This window comes from Telmatherina bonti, assembly GCF_933228915.1.
Source record: "Telmatherina bonti genome assembly, chromosome: 3".
In the NCBI taxonomy this organism is placed as follows: domain Eukaryota; kingdom Metazoa; phylum Chordata; class Actinopteri; order Atheriniformes; family Telmatherinidae; genus Telmatherina; species Telmatherina bonti.
In genome coordinates, this window is record NC_136621.1 from 14,291,344 (window position 1) to 14,305,555 (window position 14,212).

Below are 14,212 nucleotides of genomic sequence, written 5' to 3' on the forward strand. Positions count from 1 at the left end.
TGGTCTGGCTATGTTGTTTTTTCCTCATTGAAATGAAGAAAAATAACAAGCAAAAAAGAAGTTTTATACAGTTTTTTTTTTTTTTAACTACAAAAACAGCAATATTGAAGAATTTTGAGAATCACAATTTAAATCAATTTAAATCGAATCGGCACCTAAAAAATCGGGATCGAATCGGGACAAAAGCATATCGTCACAGCCCTATTCTCTGTAAACCTTAGAGGTGGTTGTGTGTGAAAATCCCATTAGATCAGCAGTTTCTGAAACACCCCAACCAACAAACAAACAGCAAGTTGTCTTGATACATGCCGGACAAAGTGGCTTTCAACGTTTTGCTTTTTTGTTTTGTTTTTTGTTTTTTTTAGGGGGGGAGGGGTATTTTAAACTTTTTTTTCTATCATATGTCTGTTTTGAACATTTTTTAATCACGTCTGCCTTGAGTTCCAGTAGATTATGTCATTTTTTTATTTATTTTCCTTTATTAACGTGGTAAAACTTGTTTAAATAAGTGCAGATCTTTCTATCGTTTTTTTAATCTTAGAAAATTAAGCATCTTGTGTTCTTTTCTTTTTGACAGTGTGTTTTACACACCACGACCCAACACACACCTACATACTCATCCTCACGTGTGTCCTCCATGACTTCCTTGCACTTCCTCCCATGTGCACCTTTAAGAACAGCGAGTACACTGCAGCTCTGTGGGGCCCCTTCATGAATTTTTCACAGCACTGCTGACCTTTCCCCCCTCTCCCTACCTCCACTGTGGGTCAACTGGTCTGTGGTTTAAAGCAGCAGCCATCAGCCTCACCTTGGTCAGCATTTCCTCTAAATTAAATGGGTTCGGCCAAAGGACAGGAGTTCCAGGCATGGTTATTGAAACCTGTCACACACTCACATCCACACACACACACACACACACACACAGTGAGGGAAATAACATTGGTGAGGGTTCAGGTTTTATGTGGTGTTTTGTGGAAATGGAAGACAGCACCTGAGGAGGAAAAAAGGAGAACAAAAGTGTTATTTCTTTAGTTAGAGGAGCTTATCGCCATAGTTGTGTGTGCTCTTGGTGGTTTCGGTGTTATTGATTTGCTTTCTGTGAACTTCCTCTGCAGGTTCAGATCTGTGGATGTTTGCTTGTCTGAGTCTCAGCTTGCTCGCCACGTTTCTCACAGTTTGCAGCACTGAAAAGTGAGACTGTCTGCGGGCATGTGCAGCATGCATGTGTTAGAAAAACTGAAAAGAAACCAATAAAATAAAAAAATAAAAAACAGGATGATCTCCGTTTCTGGAAACACACCAGTAGTCAGAGCTCTCACTTCTTCCTCTGCTGTTCTTCATTCATTAGTGGATCAATATGGTGGCGTTTCTGGCATATTACTATGCTGTTGATGCCAGTGGCAGCTTATGTCATCTGTGGTAATGCAGAGCCTTTGTTGGGTTAATTTGCCTTGCGGAGCGGCGAGAACGATGTGACAACAGAGAGCTTGCGAGGGTCTCATGCACACGGTGCTGTACAGAAACTGTAGCAAAGAACTAGTTTTAAATTGGACCCTTAGGCTTCGTTTTAAATACCAGCTTTTTCCCATTAGTTTAATTTACAAATGTGCCAAATAACACAGTTTGACAATCATAAAATTGTATTTTTCCATCAACAAACTGATCCCTTCCCCCCAAAAAACCTCATTAAACATCATTCCTGTCTGAAAACAAAGCTCAGCAGCCTTGTGAAGAAATGATCTTTTTCCTTGTGTGTTTCCTGCAGACATCATTGTGCTGATAGCGTCAGTGGCGGTGGTGTCGGCGGGCAGCCAGGGCAACATCTTCGCCACATCGGTCCTGCGGAGCCTGCGTTTCCTGCAGATCCTTCGCATGGTGCGAATGGACCGAAGAGGAGGCACCTGGAAGCTGCTGGGCTCTGTGGTCTATGCACACAGCAAGGTCAAAAGCCAAAAACACAAGACACTTTTAATCTGGACATGTGAGAAACTAGTAATACGAAAGGAGATGCAGGAAAGCAGTTTCAGACAAGACAGTGTCATTTAGAGGCTGTGGTGTCATCCAACACCATGACTTCCAGTTGTTTAGGTTTAATTTTCATCTTTGCTTTGTGTTTGGTTAAGTTTTAACATAAATAATGCTAAGCAACTGGAAAATATCATGGCTTTATTTAAAAAAAGCATCTTCAATCTTTAGAAAGGTGAAGTCAACAGCACAGCCAAGGGGACATGCAGAGTAATAAGCCCTGAAGAAAGAGCTTTTGTAGCCAATGGTGACACCCGTACCTGTTACTCTGATTGGAGAATCTTCCACAACACCGTTTCTGTATTTCTACAAACTTTTCTGTCCTTCTTTACCTCCATTTCTGCTCTTTATTTAAGTATACTGCTGCATCAAAATTCGAGTTTATTCATATTTTCTAAATATAAAAAAGGTCATTTTGTGTTTATGAAATGAGAGTTAAGTTTGTTACATTCCAGAAAACCTTCTAACTTTCTTTAGAAACTGTGTTTGCTGACAGTTTTCTAGGTTTCAATCTGGCGTGGAGACAGATTTGCTGTTGTATCTGTGTTCTGAGATGGGAAATAAATACCAACAAAATACAAGAGTATGTTCACACATAAATGCTACCAGATGCACTTTCTGTGATGAGATTCTATAAATTCTTGTGAATTAATACAAAAGTTATTATGAAAGACTGAAACTTGGACAAAAAATTCAGATTCATTACATGCTGGTGGTTGTTCCCACATATGAATGAGCTGTTTAATAAAAACAATATCAGCTCCGGCAGTGATATTAAATTTAGCCCTGCAGGGTTTATTGAAATATCTGCGGGATGACTCTTCCTCTCCACTTCCTGCTCTGTTTACTTCGACTCACTATGTCCTTCACCTCTGTTAGCCCACACACAGCTCCTTTTTTCTTCTTCTGCTTTACATCAGTGGGTTGAGGCCAGTTTGAGTTGTTGCTGCTTTTTTTAGCTTCATATTTAAATGGTAAAATTTTCTCTTCCGAAATGTTCAGGTCAAGGCTGAGTGAGTGATGAGGATGTGTTTCATAAGGGCCCTCTGCTACCGTGCTAGCCTCCCACTGCAGATGCATTCTGGGTCGACAAATTGTTTTCTGAGCATTTTTGAAGGAAACATGTCAGTGGGTTTACCTTCATACAAACTGATGTGAAGGTTGTTGTTCAGTTTGAGACTGAGGTTATGTTTAAAGGTACAGTGTGAAAGAATTACTGCTATCCGGTGCTACAACGTGGGCACTGGAAATACTTGAAATGGCAGGCAGAGTTGTAAAAGGACAGTGGCTGTTAGTGGAACAAAAGTCTTGCAGATAGAAATATATACTTCTTATATAAGTAGTTCCAGTGGTCTCATGTAGAAATTACTACACTACATGAGTACACATGTACAACATTGTGTACTGTCTTGTTCGGTGGTCCTTTAAAGGCAGGGGTGTCCAAAGTCAGTCGTCAAGGACCACTATCCTGCAGGTTTTTGATGAATCCCTTCTCCAACACACCCAGCTAGTTAAACTGATCCAGCAGCGTATGAAGTTCTGCACAATGACCGATAAATTTTAGTCAGGTAAGTTTGAGCAGGGATTCCTGGAAAGCATGCAGGATTCTGACCATTGAGGACCAGAGCTGTGCACTCCTGCTTTAAGGCATCACTCATCCCAAGCGGTGCTTTAGCTCCTTTTCAGGTAAAGTATCATGCAGCAAACACCAAGTACCGGGTTAACGTTTTCGAGGTTAATGTCCCCTCATACACGAGTTAACTTCACAGTTAACTGCAGTATCAAACACCAACTCAAGGCTTTCACATGTTCAATCTTCCTTAAAGTAACCATTTCATCAGATCTGGCCTACAGTACTGGATCTAAAATCCATCTGGACAGACATGGGTAGAAAATGACTTGAAACAATCTCACCGTGGTGTCTGAAAAAAAGCGTAGAATTTAGACATACTTTTATTTTTTAGAAGATTTTTTAAGAAGTCTTAAAATTCAATTCAATTCAACTTTATTTATATAGCGTCAAATCACGGCAATGCCATCTCAAGACACTTTACAGACAGAGAGGAAAACATAATGAAAGCCAATTCATAACAGCCTATATAAGGAAACCAACAGATTGAGTTGAGTCCAACTCAATCTCCCATCCTGAGCAAGCACACTGGCGACAGTGGGAAGGAAAAAACTCCCTTTTAACAGGAAGGAAACCTCCGGCAGAACCCGGCTCAGGACATGCAGCCATCTGCCTCTGCTGTGTGGGGGGAAGAGGACAGAAAGACAACAGGAACTGCTACTCCCGGCCAGGGAGACCTGCTGAGACAGGAGACATACATGTTAATGATGCAACACTGTTATTTGGGGGGGGGGGGGTGATAGAGAGAGAGAAAGAAGCTCAGTGTATCAGGAAATGTCCCTCAGCAGTCTAAACCTATAGCAGCATAACTAAGGGATGCTAACCATCCCTAGCTATAGGACTTATCAAAAAGATAAGTCTTCAGCCTAGTCTTAAAGGTGGGGAGGGTGTCTGCTTCCCTAACACTAACTGGGAGCTTATTCCATAAGAGAGGGGCCTGATAACCAAAGGCTCTGCCTCCTGCTCGGCTCTTTGAGACTCTAGGAACCACAAGTAAGCCTGCAGTCTGCGAACGAAGTACTCTGCTTGGTATATAAGGAACAATGAGGTCTTTGATATATAGTGGTGCCTGGTTGTGGAGGGCTTTATATGTAAGGAGAAGGATTTTAAATTCTATTCTAGATTCAACAGGCAGCCAATGAAGAGAGGCTAAAACTGGAGAAATATGATCTCTCATGCTGGTTCTGGTCAGGACTCTGGCTGCAGAATTCTGGATCAGCTGAAGGCTTTTCAGGGCATATTTAGGACAGCCCAGTAATAGAGCAGTAATCTAGTCTCGAAGTAACAAAAGGATGAACCAGTTTTTCTGCATCACTCTGAGACAGAATGTCCCTAATTTTGGCTATATTACGTAAATGAAAGAAGGCTGTTTTAGTAACCTGCTTAATATGTGGGCCAAAGGACAGGTCCGAGTCAAATATTACTCCAAGGTTTCTCACTGTAGCACTGGAAGCTAAAGTAATGCCATCCAGGTTCATTACAAAACTGGAAAATTTATCTCTGAGTGTTTTTAGATCCAACGAGAATTACTTCAGTCTTATCTGAGTTTAAGAGGAGAAACTTTAGGCTAAAAGATTGTTATTCACAACAACAGCTGTTGAATGTCAGAGCAGGTTCTGTTTGCCTCAATGTTGCATATGAGAAGAACATACATTTTTGTTTTATTTGGTAAATTATCTAGAAAGTCTGGGCAGCAGATTTACAGGAAAAACTTTCCCCTGAGTAAAAAGGTTCAAAACCTGCAAAACAAATCTAATCAAACTTTATTTATAAGGGGTTTTTATACAAATCAGTGCAAAATGCTTTACATGGTAAAGAACTTTTTTCAAGATATTTTTTAAAAATAAAAAGGATAACCCTTCAAGTATTAAGGACGATCAAGTATCAAATATCAAAGTTCGAAAGCACACACCAGGTCATACTATTTTTTTGTTTACACAAATAATCACACTCTTCCATCATGAACCTGAGCGTTTTTTGCATTAACCAGAGCAAACTGTCTGTTTTTACATCTGCCTGCAGGAGCTGGTAACCGCCTGGTACATCGGCTTCCTGGTTCTCATCTTCTCTTCCTTCCTCGTCTACCTTGTGGAGAATAAGTTCAACAAGGAGTTTGCAACCTACGCAGATGCCTTGTGGTGGGGCACGGTGAGTTAATTTGTGCCTGCCAGAATTGAGTAAAAACTCCTGACCTTAACAGCAGCTGGTGAGGCTTGCAAATCCTGCATCTTGTTTGCAGTCTCAGTGTGTCTCTTTGGTTGCTCGGCTAACGGCAGACTTGCACTTCTTTGCATCAGAAATAAGATATTGTTACCTCAGATACCTGCATTTTTTCTGATCTGGAGACTGAAATCAGCCTTTCTTATTAAATTAGTTAACAGGTCTTCCATAAGCATTCGCCCCATGCCGCCTCATTAATCACCCATTTTAAAAACCCAAAGATTCATTATCATACAAAAAAACTACTCCTTTCATGAATAGCAATCAGACCCTCGTTCAAGGATGATCCACGGTCTGCCAGGCAGTGAGGTGGACAGATGGATATCAGTACAGACAAACAGTTTCAGTCCTGAAGCTGAGCAATGACTTGTTTTCAGCTCAGTTTTTCTTCTATGAATTTCCTTGCTAAGTCTGCCACTGATGATGTGAATGACTTTATTCAGTGGTTATATTTTGATGCGTTAATTAGCATCACTCTGGATCATTAGCCAGATTAACTCTGGCTCATTTTTCATCAAAACATTGTTCTCAGATTTAATCTTTCACCCAAATCTTTCAGTCCTGTTATCAGTCAGTCAGCGGTGTCTGCTTGTCGGAAATGCTCTGCAAAGCCTCAGAGGAGTGAAAACATTCACATGCAGATGAGAACAAAAGTAGGCACATTGGTTTTCTACCAAAGCAGAATGAACAGTTCAGCTGCAGGCTCTTAGCAACGTACCTGAAACCAAGGCCATGCAGACTGCAATGAAACATGTTTACACAAGCCCACGTGTGGTTTGTGTCTACTGGGCCTGAAGCCATCTTTTCAAATCAAGCTTTTTATACAGCAAAGGAAAAAAAAAACATAAAGATACTATTCAAACACAGAGATACTAGTTTTCTAAGCATCAGAGAAAAATAAAGCCAGAGTGTCATTCTTGCAAATGCCAACATGTCACATGATCTATATGAAAATATATTTCACTCCAGACGACTGCAGGCATTTGTGGATAACAGTCTCCACCATGCTGCTCATTCTGCCACTAAGTGCAAAACAAAATGCATTTGTTTGTTTTATTTGTGCAGTTCAGATAACATTTAAAACCATTCATTAAACAATGTTTGTTTTTTTTGTTTTTGAAAGAAACACAGGAAATTAATGGACACATATATTCATAGATGGATGGATGGAGGGATGGATGGATGCATGGAAGAATGGATGATGGATAGATGGATAGATGATGATGGATGGATGATGATAGATGGATGGATGGAGGGATGGATTGATGGATAGATGATGATGGATGGATGGATGATGATAGATGGATGGATGGATGGATGGATGGATGAAAGATGGATGGATGGATGAAAAATGGATGGATGGATGGATGGATGGATGATGATAGATGGATGGATGGATGGATGGATGTTTCAGGAGTGCAGAGCATAAGGCTTCATACCGTCTTCATCCAGCATCATTCAGATTGTTAAGTCTTTTATTTGCACAGATTACCTTGACAACCATTGGCTACGGAGACAAGACACCAAAGACATGGACGGGACGGATGCTGTCCGCCGGGTTTGCCCTCCTGGGCATTTCTTTCTTTGCTTTGCCAGCAGTAAGTTGATTCTACAGTGAAACTGGAAATCAAGCCACTCCTCTCCTTTCTAAATAATGAAAACGCCACATTTTTCTCTCTGTAGAGCAAAGAACTACAAGCACATCATCAGCACATCATTGTTCAGGATAAACCTGCGTTAACCCAAACACTAACTTAACTCTTTTGACCACTTACAATCCATATGCGTCGATGCATCTTCTTCTCTCATCTGTCTCCTATGCTTAGAAATACCAAATAACATTTAAAACAAGAAGGATTAATTGTAGTTTTTCCCCAAAAGGAAAAAATCATTTACTTTTCCTGAAGAGGACAGAGGCTAAAGACGACAACATTGGCTGTGTGGTGTCGCTTTTCTCTGTGGCTGTGTGAGACTTGTGTCGTGTAAAAGCAGCCAGTTTAACGTCTTACTGTCACATCAGGGCATTCTGGGTTCAGGCTTTGCCCTGAAGGTCCAGGAGCAGCACCGACAGAAGCACTTTGAGAAGAGGAGGAACCCAGCCGCCTACCTCATCCAGGTAAGGCTGACTTCCCTGGCATCTAAGACAAACAGACATTGATGATGATGATGATGAAGAGCTGCTGCCCCCAGCAACTAAAGAAATATAATTAAAACCCATAAATGACCTCATCATTCTCCAGTTTCTCTTTTTCTGGTGTGGATCCTCTGAAACCTTCAAACTGTCTGACAAAAGGCAGCCAGCATGCAGCTTCACCCTGTCCATCCTTCCTCATCCTCATCCTCATCCTCATCCTCGTCCTCGTCCTCATCCTCATCCTCATCCAGCTCTTTGACTTCTGGGAGCTTTCTCCACACTCTCCTGGAAGCTCTCCCCTCCTCTCTATGTTTCATGGTGCTGACATCACATTTTCCTTATCATGTGTTTATCCACATGCTTCTCTCTCTGTTATCCCGCCCCCCCAACACCCTCCTCCTCTACCTCCTGCTCCTCTTCATCCTGTGCGTGCCCATGTTGTACCAGGCTGCGTGGCGTTATTACTCCACCGACAGCGCCAGGCCCTACCTGGACGCCACGTGGCGGCACTATGAGAGCCTCCTGCCTTCCCAAAGGCATGTATCCATGCCTGACCTCCGCCCAACCACAGACGAGTGACACACCTGTTTTTTTCTTTGTTTTCTTTTGACTAATCAGCTTTTTAAATTTGTTTTCTGTTCCTTTTTTCCTCCTTTCCCTCCTCTTTTGAGGCCCTATTTGCCCCTTATTTTGTTCAATTTTCTTTTCTTTTCTTTTTTTTTTTTTTGTTTTGTAACTTTTTATTGTACCTTTCTTCCTCCTGGTTTTGTGTATTCTGCATGCAGTGTGTTTGGCGTAGTTATTCGGCTGATGAGAACTCGGTTTCCATTGCTACCTGGAAGCCTCACTTGAAGGCGTTGCATACCTGCAGCCCTACAAAGTAGGTACAACTATGGCAGCTGGTGTCCGTATTTGGTGTCTGTGCTACTCTAGTCATCCTCTCCTACTTCAAATTGAAACTGATTCACTTATCCTGCTGTCGTACTGTGTTGTGTATCTGCTTTGTTCTCTTTTTATAAATTTTTTCCTGAGAGAAAATAGTTCAGGGTCATAAGAAGGAAACCAGTCATTTCCAGGTTCCGTTTATCTCGGTTCACGTCAGCGGAGTGCTCAATGAGGACTGGGCTCGTTACTTTGACAGACAGTGGCTGCAATTCTATTATTTCCCCTAAAAAATGTGTTGATTTATGACATTAAATCTGGCCTTAATGAGCCTTACACGCTTCTTTAAATTTTCAGCACTTCAGTAAAACAGGCGAGCTGCTGAGCTCAGGGATTTAAATAAGTTCATATATTTTCTCAAAAATCAAAATCAATAAACATGTGAGAAAGAACATGAGGGGTGGAAATGTGCAAAAATGTCATCAAGTGCAATCATGATCATTCATGTCTGGATTATCTGAAAGACATGTTTTAGTTATGCCCTGTACAGGAGGGCAGCATGAGATACATGCTGCACCAAGTGGCAACCTCCGGCAGTTAAAAGTGAAGCGCATAAAACTGCAGTTCTCCCTTCATCCACTAGGGCCTGGCTGCAAAACAGAGCAAATCCCCATAGACTCCCATGTTAAAAAGACCAACTTCATGGCAGAAATAAACATGTTTACAGCCTGGTTCAAAAATCCATTTTCGGTTTATAGGTCAGGTTTACGTCAATGACAACTGTGGGAGGAGTGTATTTTTTTCTAACTCGCCCGTTTTAAAGTAACTTAATCTTGGAAGTTTGGCATATTTAGGGGCGTGTCCTTTTGATTGACAGGTACCCAATCTCCGGCTTCAAGTAAGAAGAACGTAGAACAACCACGGTTTTTAGCCGGTTAACAACGTGACTTAGCTTTAGCCCGCTTACCTCCGTTAGCTGGTTAGCTCCCGTTATCTCTGGGTTAGCTCTGTTAGCTTTTAGCTGCAGAAAGCTCGGAGTTCGCTCAATGTCAATCATCCGCCATGGCACTCACGGCCCCCCTCTCAGCTCCACCTCTTTGCCCATATGTATTTTCCGGGCGAGACGACGCGCATGACGCTGCCAAGATGACGACGGTAGGAACCGCAATTCAGCTCTTCAGAAACCTATGGGTGATGTCACGGATACTACATCCATCTCTTTATATACACTCTATGTGTTGTACAGAAGGTCTTTACACACACTGGAAAATAGAAATCTCAACATGTGGCACAGTAACATGACTCAGCTAAAAAACTCAACCTAGCATTAGCATCCAAACTAAACACAGTTCAAACCTGATGCATTTATATGGAAATATAAGAAAAACATGAGAACTGGAGCTTCAGCTGATTTCTTCACTTCAAGCAAATATCACAAAGAACCATGACTGCAAAACGTTTGACCCAAATGCGACCCACAGCTGCAGTTTTAGTTGACCACTATTTGGCCTTGATCTATCGCTGACAGCATGCAAAGGTGGCCACCAAAACCCATCCTGGTCACATGTGAAAAGCTCTCCTAGCCCATATTTGATGCTAAATGAGTACGGCTGCCAAATCCCCACCTGATGCGGGCCACATCTGGCTACCAGCACAAGCACGCTCCTTTGAAAATTTCCCACATTTTTTTTATCTTGATGCAGTTTGTTGCGCTTTTGCTCATTCATGTGATGGAAACACAAGGCTGCATGTGTGAAATTTGGCACCACCTGTCAAAACTTAAGCCCTGCATTTTAGGCATGTCGCTATTTTGCTAGCTGGAATTTTTACTAAGTGATAACGTCAAATTGTAGCTGTAACGCTAACGCTAAACCTTAGCACCACTATGATTTGACGTGCAGCTGCTTCTCCGCCTACCAACTCGAAACAGTTGTCACGCCAGATTGCATAACTTCCTTTGTCTGTTGTGATGGAGAAATCAGACAGAAATAAAAGAATTATTATTCCACTTTTGTACTATCAGAGAGTGTTTCGACAAATACTCGCCGATGCCCATCCCTTTACTTTTGGCAGGATTAATGAGTATTACGAATGCTAACAAGATGATAGGCAGAGAAAAAGTTCTAATGGAAAGGAGATTAAACCTCATGCTTCCTCTGAAAGCAGCATATCAACGCTGAGGTTAAGTCGCCAGGGCAGCAAGGAAAAACCATGAGGCATTTAAAAAAACAAAACATACTACTAGAAATGAAAACTGAAATTTATTCTGCCAGTTTTTTAAATTGTAATGATGTGATGGTTACATGTGACTTCAACAAGCAGGTCAAAACTCTGAGTATGCATCTCACCAACAACATCATTCTGTTCTATTCTACATTCACTTAGCAGACACTTTTATCCAGAGTGACTTACATATCCTCCTTACAACCAGGAAAAAAATGTGTAACTACAAATGTCCACTACGGATGACATTGCTTAAACTTTTAAGTATTGTGGTAAAATATAGTTATATTTATCTAAGAAACGATTTAATTTGTTTATAAGATATTCAATTAAAATATAAGTACAAAATTTCAAGTAAAAATCAGCACAAAGAAAAGTATTATGCACTTTTGCTCTTCCCATAAAACATGCTTGTTGCAATGGAGGCCATTTTTCTTGAAGAGAGAAAGAAAGTTCACAAAGCCCCAACCCAACAAATGAGGTACCTTTTAAAAGCACTAAATGTCCTCTTTAAAGTCGAAAAGGTGTTAGTTCAGTGGCATTAAGGGAGATAAAAATATTTAGGTTTACAAAGGTCCTCCACAGAGGACAAATTGAACTGCTGGTAGTCAGGAGGATATCACAGACATGTCACTTTGGGAGCATCCTACAGCGTCTCCAATCAACGCTTATGAAACTATAAACTTAGGTCCAACAGATTCTGTCAAACTTGGAAAACCTTCATCTTCAACAGAGCTGGTGGGAATCGTGTCTTTAGCTTAAATCCTAGAGATGAGGTCCAGTATTTACTGTTCCCCTTTAACGTCAAACCTACTCATCTGATGTCAAAGCATCCAACAGGAGGTGGCAGCAGACACACTCTGATGCAGAGCGGAGTGTCGCATCAGAACACATTACTGCCAGGAAAACAAAAAAATTGTATACTTAGATGAAAACCACAAAATATTCCATTTCTTAAAATTTAAATGAGAAAATTATTCTTGGTTTTTTCTGTGAATCTGAGTGAAAAAGTTATTTGCCTAAAATATGCAGGATCCAGAACTAAAAAAAAAAAAAAAAAAAACCTAGATAAAATGTAAACTAATTCAGAAACAGAAAAGTTACCCTTTTGGGAAAATGAAGATGGACTTTATTTATTCTGTATGTGTGTTTGCTGCAAACATTAAGTTAAATGAAGTTGTATTATTTAACTGTGAAAAGTACCTGTTCTGGACAGGTCTGAGTGAAGTCATACAGTTCATGTTTTGCTTTGTTGTGTACCCACTGGGAACTGCACTAAGCCTGTCAATACTAATGTAACTGGACAATGGCATGAAATATAATAACAGCTTCTCTACATTCTGGTTGTTTCCTACCCCGTTGTGTCCAAATACCACACTCAGTTTCTGATGTGAGCTTCGGAGCCTGGAAATATTGGGTCATCCTTCAGTTATCTCCATATCATGCATCTGGACATACAGAAATCGTAAACTACAGTTACAATAAGTAAACACTCCTTTTAGGTCACCACCTCCAACTTTCTGCAAGTGCTTCTTTAGTCTGCCTCCACAGTCTGCATGCACTTGCATGTTCACTGTATTCCTCTGAGATGCATGTTGGTGATCGATGTGTTGATTCCTTCAAATCATCTGCACTTATAAAAAGTCACTGCACTGCATTTAATGCCAAAACTTTCCTGCCTTGTTGAGTTTCATACAAATGTTGGCGTTTTTGCAAGTTTTAGCTAATTTATAATGAATTATTCACAGTTTTAATAAATTATTTTAGTTTGTGTTAGTTTAGTTCAGGCTTTCGATATGTTGGGTCATGCAGACTTTGCACATTTAAAGTCTTATTTAAATGTTTCAAGAAAACAATTTGCACCAACGTTATACAACTCAACAAGAAATATTTGCTGCATTAGGGACAACTGAAGATGTGACATCAGTCTCTTCATCAGGTCCAAATGTTAACTGTTCACTTGTTAACACATAACTAATCAGCAAGTGAATGCATTTAGTCATGACATGGTCAAGACAACTTGCTGAAGCTCAAATTGAGCATCAGAATGAGGAGGAAAAGGGATTTAGGTGACTTTAAATGTGGCATTGTTGTTGTTTGGAGTATATCGGAAACCACTGAGTTGTTTGGATTTTCACACACCACCATTTCTAGGATTTACAGAGAATAATCTGAGGAAGAAAATATCCAGGGAGCAGCAGTTTTCTGGACCAAAATGTCATATTGATGTCAGAGGAGAATGGGAAAACTGGTTGGAGATTATAGAAAGGCAACAGGAAGTCGGTTAAGAGCTGGTTCCAACCATGTATGCACCACACCAACCCAACCTTAGAGCCAATGGGCTACAGCAGCAGAGGACCACAGCCACTCCTAACAGCTACAAACAGGAAACTGAGGCTACAGTTCACACAGACTCGCCACAACTTGGCAAAGATGGAAAAGCGTCACCTGGTCTGATGAGTCTTCAGATGGTGTTCTCAGAAACAACCTTGGATCAATGGTTCAGGCTGCTGCTTCTGGTGTGGTGTGAAGTATATTTTCTTAGGACCAACTGAGCTTCCTGCCTGACCACGTCCATCCCTTAGTGTAGTATCTTCTTATGGCTTCTTCCCGCAGTATCCACCATGTCACAAAGCTCAAATCATCTCCAACTGCTTTCTTCAACATGACAAGAAGTTTCCTGAACTCCAACGACCTCCACAGTCACCAGATCTCAGTCCAACAGAGCAGCTTTAGGATGTGGTGGAACGGGAGATTCTCATCATGACGCTGCGTGTCAATGTGCAGAAAAATCTCTGAGGAAGAGTTTAAATCTATGACACCAACAATGAAGGTGGTTCTTCAGGTGAAAGGGGTCTGACCGAGTACTAGCAAGGTGGATCTGATAAAGTGGCTTGTGAGTGTATGACGTTGGTGGTTGTTGGCATGACAGACAAAGCTGCCATTCACACACAAATTTTTAAAATCAAGGTTAATTATCCTTATAAAGTGCAAACTGTTGTAAAATGTTTGCGTCATCACACAATAACACAGATGTAAGCTTATTTCTGCTGACAAAGTGAATGAAAATAAATTTAAAAATGAATCAAAATTTTTCA

The 14,212-nt window shown here is 40.9% G+C and overlaps 1 protein-coding gene across 1 annotated transcript in view; it reads left to right on the forward strand.

Moving 5' to 3' along the window:
• Positions 1 to 14,212, forward strand: part of LOC306772804 (potassium voltage-gated channel subfamily KQT member 5-like) — a gene marked incomplete at its 5' end in the record, with an annotated part of 44,487 nt that overhangs the window by 15,306 nt on the left and 14,969 nt on the right. Inside the window, 5 exons of the mRNA XM_079262429.1 lie at positions 1,766 to 1,941; positions 5,678 to 5,803; positions 7,363 to 7,473; positions 7,896 to 7,991; positions 8,795 to 8,889. Coding sequence (XP_079118555.1) covers positions 1,766 to 1,941; positions 5,678 to 5,803; positions 7,363 to 7,473; positions 7,896 to 7,991; positions 8,795 to 8,889 — 604 coding nt within the window. The remainder of the gene's footprint in view (positions 1 to 1,765; positions 1,942 to 5,677; positions 5,804 to 7,362; positions 7,474 to 7,895; positions 7,992 to 8,794; positions 8,890 to 14,212) is intronic.